Here is an 8,581-nt window from a genome sequence, read left to right on the forward strand (position 1 = left end):
CACAGCACTGCAGTCCAGCCTGGGCAGGAGACTGTCCCCTACCCGGGGGGGGAAAAAAAAAGCTTCCTGGGTGCTTCATTGACACACTAAAATCTGAACCTTTTGCTTTATCTGATTGTCACTGATTACTTTTTCCCCTATTATATCATTACTTGGCATTTATTCCTCTATAAGAACTTTGGAATTTTTTTTTTTAAGAGTAACTCCTTAACATAAGCCTTGCATGAAGTTGTTTAACAAAGTTGTTAAAATGAACATAACTTGACTTTTACTTGTCTCTCAAAAGGACTAGATCTCCTTCCGTGTTTTGTCATGATTGTCTAGAAGTGAAAATGCACAAAAATTATAAAGCAATTTACTGAAATAACTTATCCTGCATCATGATGTACTGTCTTCACCAATGTAGCCAAATTTAGGCTTTCTGGGCTGTTTATTTTAAATGTAATATAGTGCAATGCAAATTTCTAAAGCATTGCTTTTCTATGCAACGAAGAGTAAGTTCAGTGTTATCTAAGCACTTTCTACTAATCTTTAAATGCAGAATAAATTAGTAGACTGCAAGAGCTCCCTAAAATCTTAATGCAATTTCAGACTGTATTTGCTATCATTCATAAAATTTTATTATTCAATATTTGGCAAGTATTATTGGTCAATCCTTTTTGCTTACAATGACTATATATATAGTCAAGGCTTTCTCATTCTGCTGCAATTCGCAAAGCACGAGCAGCAGTTATCCCAGTGGTTTACCTCAGCTCACAAGGGTACCAACAAGGGAGACACAGATAATGTTCAACTTAAAGTATAGGGTCCTTAGGAAATTGAAAGCTTAATTCTTGCTGTGACACTGTGGGGTTTCCATCATTATTTAAAAGACCTTACACTAACAAGCCATGTACTTCCATTTAAGGGAATGCTTATAAATATCAGACTCTGAGTTCACTGCTTTATCAAGGTCGCTTTGTTATATGGTGAGGGCAGTTTATTTCAGCACCCATCATCCTATAACATGTACTTAATTTAAAATAAATAAAAAGTCCAAGGGGAGTCTTTGCCTCCCTCATCATTAAAATAAACTTTAAAACAACGTAACTGTTTATTAAATTGAAACATTTCATTGAAATACTTCATTGATAGCTCTGATTCCTTATTTTTTAAAAATTTTATTTCATGTAAGTCTCACATGGTACAAAAGTATTACATGCTTGGACCTGTCTTGCAAATAGGAGGTTCTTTCAGTTCTTCAGGCCAACCTTCCTTCAGAGGCAAATAAATAAGAAACATATGCAGAACATATTTAGAAAATTTTTTACCATAATAAAAATATGTGAACATTTTTTATTTAGCATAGTTTAGCAATCCAGTTTATGTTGACAAATTTAGTTCACTGCAGAGAGGCACTTGTCATAGAAGAACCTAACAGGCAGCAGATATTTTAACCTGTAAGAACAAAATGTTTAACTTTTTTCCTGTATTTTTTGAAGAAGGTACTCCATTTGTACATTCAAGTTTGGTTGGCCCTTTTTAGTCCTTTTGTTCAATATTTTAAATACTTCCATTTTCTTTTTTTTGTACTGCCTTTGGGCTTCTTCTCTCTCCTGTTTTCTCCTCTCGAATTCCTAAAATTATTAACATATGTAACTTTCATTAGCAACGAATAGCAGATACAGTTCAGAAATTGTTTTGAAATAGCTACTACTAAGCAAACACTCTAAGGTTTGTCTATTTTGCAAGATGGGCACTGTTTCTCCTAATTGAAGCAAAGTACCCTCTTTGCCTTCACATTATAACAACACATGGTGTAACAGAGAATTTTCATGATCACAAAGTCCCAGTTTTATATAAAGAAAATTTTAAAAGAACACTAAATATTTTACAGCATAATGATCATTACTGCACTTCATCTGATATACTATTTCCAAAGGTGGCAGATGGTTAGAAAAAAGCATAAAGCTGTGCTAGTTAATACTGGTCCAGTATTCCCATGGAGAAATTCTCCTGCTTTCTCCTAATCTGCCACCAGCTTAAGAACAATGAAAACATTTTAGATTTTAAGAACTCTTAATTACAGATATTCTAAAGCAAAAACAAGCAAAATTACGTATCATCTTTGAGGTATTTTTGACCGACACATTATCCTTTTAAAAGCTACAGATTAATAAAACTTCAATGCAAAAAACAAGAACTACCACAGTTGCAACAAAATGACAATCTTGTTGAGGCTGTGGGTAATTTTATATTCATTTGAAAAAAGTCTAATTCTGGTCTACAATTCTGGTTTTCTAAATGATAACAGAGTGTGAACTTTTGCTAAGCTAAAATAGTTCTTTGTTTTTACAAGTAAGAACAACTCTTTATAGTAAAGAAGTATTTTATTCTAACACCTCCCCTTTCGCTTTCACTTGCTTCAATGTAATGTTATGAAAATCATCTGTATTTTTCTTATGTCAGTGGTTTTCAAGTTTTATTATACATAAAAAAAATCTTTTGAGGTGCTTGTTAATAGGTGCAAGTTACTGAACCATACTCAGAGAAACTTTGTCCAAGATGTTCACAATATTAACCTATAAACAATGTGTTCAAAATCCTATTTTTGACCTACTAGCATTGCTTGAGACAATACAAGCAAGGAACTGGAATAAGAGGCAATCCTCCACCTTTGCTCAAACCACTCATTCATTCAACAGATATTTACAGAGATAATACTGTGTGCCCAGCACCAAGAAGAAAACAGGTATAGCATGCATATTTAGGATAAATAAGAAGAACTATACTAAATATTTTTAAAGTAGAAACTTACTTGTTTCTTAGCAGCACGTTTAGCTTGTACCTGTTCATACTCTTCTTGTGCTTTCTGATTCGATGTTTTCTTTTTATTTTTCTTTGGAATTGTAAAGTAGCTTTTAATTGGGGGATGAAAAACATTATTATATATAGTAGACTTTATTAGTAAAATGTCTGAAAAGGTTTTAAAACCACAGCTGTAGCTTATACATTAAAAGGCACAAATGGGGATTCTTAGAGAAATATTTCAACTAGGAAAAACCACAGAAAGCTATGAAAGATCCTAAAATCTTAAAAAAAAAAAAAAAAAAAAAAAGCTTTTAAAACAAACCAGTATATGAATGACAGAAATGCCAGACTGAAAAAAGAATTAAACTTGTTTTCTAAGGATGTTAAGAAAATTATGTGTATATATGAACTTTAATCTCGAAGTTTTCTGACCTCCTCCTCTCTATTCCATCTACTTTGTCATGAATCACCGTATCTTGGACCTAGACACCATTTTGAACTGTTCTATCTTTAAGTACTTCTCACCTCTCTGAAGGTGTCCCTTTTGCCAAGGCTAATCCAGCTACTTGGAATTCCATCCATTTCCTCGGTATCCTTGAGTCAGTAATAACTTTCTTTTCCTGTCATTCAACTTTTCACTATACTCTGTAACTACAATATAATACTTTAATAGCTACCTCCTTAAACAAATAAATTACACATTATCACACTTTATGTTCCCTTCTAACTACCAATTTTGTTTCCTGACCTTTCGTAGTCAAGTTTCTAGAAAGAATAGTGATTAGACTATGATTGTCACTTCTCATTCACTCCTTGATTTTTTGATATCTGATTTCTGCTTCTCATCACTCTAATCAAACTGCCCACGCCAAGACAGTGATGACCTTCTAGCCAAATATGATCAATGGAAACTCTTCAGTCTTTTTTAATGGGCTACTAACTTTACTCCTAAATTCCACTCCCTTAATGTGAGGCACATTGTTTTCTCCTGATCCTTTCTAATTGTTCCTTCTTACTCTTTCAGCACCTTTCAGCACCCATCATCCTATAACATGTATTTAATTTAAAATAAAAAGTCCAAGGAGAGTCTTTGCCTCCCTCATCATTAAAATAAACTTTAAAACCACGTAACTGTTTTAAGTTAGAGCCTCTTTCGTCCTCCTCATTGCAGAGTTTTTTCCCCAACGTGTTTCTCTTCTTAGTCTCCATACTCTATTTGTGCTTAGGCTGTCAGATATATGACCACGACTTCAGATGCAACATGTATGTATGGCTGAAAGCTTAATCAGGGCTATCTACTGAAAGTCTCTCCAAAGTCACAAGTCACTGCCTAGTTCACAAATCCAGAGACCTGTTCTCAGACCTATTCACCTTAAACTTTATAGTACAGTAGCACAACCCTTATCCATGGTTTCCCCATGCCACGGGTTCAGTTACCCGCAGTCAGCAGAGATCCAAAAACATTAAATTGAAAAATTCCAGAAATAAAACAATTCATATGTTTTAAATTGTAAACCATTCTGAGTGTTTGCTTAAAGTGAAAAAGTTCTTGACTTAATAAGGAAAGAAAAAAATCATATGCTGAAGTTGCTAAGACCTGTGATTTAAAAACAAAACAAAACACAAAAAACTTCTATATATCAAATTGTGAAGGAAAAAGAAATTCATGCTAGTTTTTCTGTCACATTTCAAACTGCAAAAGTTATAGCCACAGTGCATGATTTAAGATGGAAAACGCATTAAATTCCCAAGTAAAAGACATTAACAGAAATATATTCCAATTGACAGAAACTGGGTTTGGTTCCATTTGCAGTTTCAGGGCATCCACTGGGGGTCTTGGAACATCTTCCAAACAGGTAACAGGGGACCACAATATTTGACAACTACATATCACAACTTTTCTCTGTGGACTTAGCTGTCACTGTATTTCTCTCTTTCTCCAGTCCCAAAAAGCTTAACTTCTTCAATGACATTTTCCCTGTTTCCACCTCAAAATAAACCATAATTTTTAAAAGCATGATTTTTTACCTTCCTAAGGATTTAAACTTCCTTAAATTATCAGAAAATAAGTCAAATCTACATTTCTAGTGCTAATCTTTTCCCTGAGCTTTATACTGATTATTTAACAATATAATGATTAAGCCTACCAAAAGAAGTAAACTTCTTGTGTCTCTGCCTTCATCCGCAATTACATTTTCCCCTCCGTGGTCCAATTTCCTGTTATATTTAGCGGAAATAGCTCACAACTTTAAAAGATACGGTTTTAATGAAGTAAAAAATCATACTCCCAAGTTAACACCCAGCTTCTTGCAATTTTAGATTTTAGCATTGTTTTTTAACTTGAAGTATGTGCAGTGATAGTTTTTTCATAAATTAACTCTTATAAAACCAAAGTGTCATGGGGCTGTGCATGTGTAATTGCAACCCATTTCTGGTCCTCTGCAGAATATCCAGATTAATAGTAGTAGCTAACACTCAAGAGCACTAACCACGTATCACATATATCCTTTAAGATCCTCACATACACTTTCACTCACGGAGTCTTCACAACAATGTCATGAAACACCTTAGGGACACCTGAGTTTAAGTGAGTAAGCCATTCTGGAGTTGTGCAACATGGCAGCTCTGAAGTATATATTCATTGCAGTATTATCTTTCCCAATTTAAAGAGGACACAGTGTTATTTTCCCCATTTTAGAGAAGAGGTCACTGGGGCACTAACATGTTAAGTCCGGCTCTAGAACCCATACTGTTAATGACTAAAATTGTAACACCTTTCAGAAGTTATTTTTCAAAAATATTATCAAGTACAAGTTACCACCTGTACTTGAGAGGAAGAAACCCAAATTCCAGACCTCTTAATTCCCATTACATTACTTTGTCAATTAAGCTAAACCAGCCTAATTCAGTTATCGAAGCTAAAAATCGAGCCTCCATGAAAATGTTTCCCTAATTAAACTGTGACTTCTAAAATGTGTTAAATAATAAAAAAAATCCAATTCCTATATAAATTATCCGATAGCACTTTTAAATAATAAAACACCACTTAAAGGATTTCAAACGAAGAAAATACATACTTTACTGTTTTACTACATTGTTCCTCTGGCTGAGGCAGGTCAAAGCTACACTGATCTTCAAAGCAAGCCTGGTCAATGCTACACTGTTCTTCAAGCAAAGGCTGGTGAACTTGTTCTGACAAAAGATGGTCAACTTTTCTTGGTTGCTTCCTAAGTCTTTCCTCTTCAGCTAAATAGAGATGTTTCAGATTATCTGGGTATCGATCTGTGAATTGAGATTCCAGTGACGTTTTAACCTTCTTTTCCTTCCGCAGCAATTTCTTGTAACTTTGCTGTATTCTCAGTTTTCTTCGAAAGGCAAAGCCTTGTCCTACATTGAGGAATATCATCGAAAATTACTTTCAGAGAAAAGAAGTTGTTGAGCAAAGAATGAAGCCGTTAATTACAAATGAAAATCTTTCTTTTTTACGTCATCACATTCAGATTCTAGCATTATGTTTTGCTTTAAAACATTATTTCAAGCAACAAATTTAAGCTGATGGATTGCACAGCAAGTTGGCCCTTTGCAAAAAGATCAGGCCAACAGTCGTGCACAAATCCAAGTAAGAATCTCAAAGAAAAACTGACCAGTTCCGACGGTTGCACAAATTGAGTTTATAGCTGTATTCACAAAGCAAAACAAATTTCTTACTTCATCTAAAATACTTAATCTGGGCCTTCAATAAATACTTGAAAAATAGAAAAGAAAATGCTCCATCTAGTGTCTTATCTTGGACAAACTATTATGTACGTTTTCGAAAATATTTCAACACGAAAGAAAAAGACAGTGTATGGTTGTCTGAAAAGCTAGCAATTATCAGAAGACTGACTTTAACATTTATATATTCCAAGTGGGATCGGAGGGACCTTACAGACAGTAATACAAAAGGACAAACACAAATTAAAGCGAAGGTTGGAGGGCCTTGGGTATGGATTCGGAGCAGTATGTTTCTGCCCGACCTCCTCTCTACCCTTTACCTTACTACATGCGCAAAAGTTCACAGGGCCATAGACTCTGCTCAGTTTCTCAGGAAAAAAGTTCTGATGAAATACAGGGTTACGTCAGGAAAGACGTTTAAATAATTTAAGTTAGCAACACTGCTCCGTCTTCCTATCTAGAGCTCTGCGAAGCTCACAGCTTCAGCAGGCTCAGGAATGATTTCCCCTGCTCCAAGTAGGGCCGGGTGTGGTTCCTAAATCCTTCTTCCAAGCTTCAGCGGGTCTTGTATTTTAAGACTTAGCAAGCTCGAGGACCGGTAAACGGTGGCCTTCTTACATACCCTCGCGAACGCTCCCCACGAAGGCTTGCGGATGGTTAGGCCGCCATGTCTTCTGTTTCACATTCTTATTCCTGGACTCGACCGCGGAAACCCCTTCACCACGCGCCTCAAAACCATCGGGCCGCCACTTCGCTGCCCGCCTCACCGGCGCCATTGCAGCCCACCACACGCGTCACCAGACCACCACAACGGACGCCCACAAAATACGTCACCAAGCCGAAGCAATCAATCGCTCAGAAGGAATCTGGCTCGGAGGTCTACTGAGCCTGCCTGTACTAATTTGGGCCGAGTTGGCGACTCACGGCCATGTTTGCGCCACCTACAGCCTGGGAGGGTGAGCGTCATGGCGGCTTCTTGCCCTCTCCCGGTGACCCCGGACCTGCCCACGCTGCGTGCCAAGTTGCAGGGACTTCTGCAGTTCCTGAGGGATGCCTTGTCCATTTCCAATGCACATACTGTGGATTTCTACACAGAATCTGTGTGGGAGGAGCTGGTCGACTTGACCCCGGAGACGGTGCTGACTGCACTGAGGAAGTCAGCGTCGAAGGCGGAGGCCCGGCCCTCAGAGACGCGCCGCCTAGTGGAAGCAGAGGGGGAAGCAGGTGGGTGGTGGGGTAGGCGGGGCGGGGCGGGGCGGGGCGGGAAGGGAGGCGGAGGAGAAGGGCGGGAAGGGAAGTGGCTACGGAGGCCTAGCCGGCAAAGCGAGCCACCTGGTGGAAGCCCGTAGAACCAGGCGCGACCGCGGCCGGGGGCGGGGCGGCCCTCAAGGAGGGGTCGGATTCGTTGAGGGGTGGGGCGGGGATGTTCTTTGGAATCATCAGGATCACTCTTTCTTTGGGTGCTTGTATATTTCCACAATATAAAGCAAGCAGGAAACAGGGCGGGGGAGTTCCTTCATCTAGTAATTCCATAATAATTGACGCGAGGGAAACTAGGGGAGCGGTGCTCTCACAGGTTTTACAAATTCGAGGTGGAATCTTCCAGCATGTGGTGGAAGATTACTCAACAGTTAATAAAGATAATTTCAAATGGTGGTAATGAAGTAGAAAATAAAAACAGTGTAATGTGGTAGGGATTGTGTAAGGAGGCTGCCCCAAGTTAGGAGGTCAGGAACATGAGAAGGCTTCAGCCTGCAGAGCTACAGGAAGGGGCTGTGGGCGGCGGAAACCGCAGGCTGCGCTTGGCTCTAGCCAGGTGAGGGTCTGCAGGTGCAGGACGGGAGGCAAGCAGAGGCCAGATGGCGCAGGCCTTTCTAGGCCTTGGAAGGATTTTGGATTTTAAGTGTGATGGGAAACCTTTGGGGTTATTTAGGGAACATAGTGACCTAATTCACATTTGAAAAGATAACTGTAAATTATTTGAATAATAGACTGGTGGGGCAAAAGCTTAAGCTGAGAGTCCAGTTAGGAGACTATCTCAGTAGTACAACAGATGATTGTATCTTGGACTAGGATG

General features: G+C 38.3%; 1 protein-coding gene across 1 annotated transcript; it reads right to left on the reverse strand.

Annotated features, from left to right (window-relative positions):
* Positions 1-1,140: 1,140 nt before the first annotated feature.
* On the reverse strand, positions 1,141-7,724 carry CCDC59 (coiled-coil domain containing 59). Its single transcript, XM_025403663.1, has 4 exons — positions 7,127-7,724; positions 5,868-6,177; positions 2,798-2,897; positions 1,141-1,616 (listed from the first exon to the last, which is right to left on the reverse strand). The coding sequence occupies exons 1-4, from the start codon at positions 7,278-7,280 to the stop codon at positions 1,455-1,457; spliced, it is 726 nt and encodes a 241-aa protein (XP_025259448.1). The 5' UTR covers positions 7,281-7,724; the 3' UTR covers positions 1,141-1,454.
* Between the last annotated feature and the right edge of the window lie 857 nt (positions 7,725-8,581).

This window comes from Theropithecus gelada, chromosome 11 (assembly GCF_003255815.1).
Source record: "Theropithecus gelada isolate Dixy chromosome 11, Tgel_1.0, whole genome shotgun sequence".
Classification (NCBI taxonomy): domain Eukaryota; kingdom Metazoa; phylum Chordata; class Mammalia; order Primates; family Cercopithecidae; genus Theropithecus; species Theropithecus gelada.

What these genes read in the sequence shown, in the direction of transcription:
- CCDC59 (XM_025403663.1), bottom strand. Translation starts at nt 7,280, where the DNA reads ATGGCGCCGGTGAGGCGGGCAGCGAAGTGGCGGCCCGATGGTTTTGAG. An exon ending in CAATGTAGTAAAACAGTAAA is followed by an intron (nt 2,898 to 5,867) that starts GTATGTATTTTC and finishes CCCAATTAAAAG; the next exon opens with CTACTTTACAATTCCAAAGA. An exon ending in AACGTGCTGCTAAGAAACAA is followed by an intron (nt 1,617 to 2,797) that starts GTAAGTTTCTAC and finishes TAATAATTTTAG; the next exon opens with GAATTCGAGAGGAGAAAACA.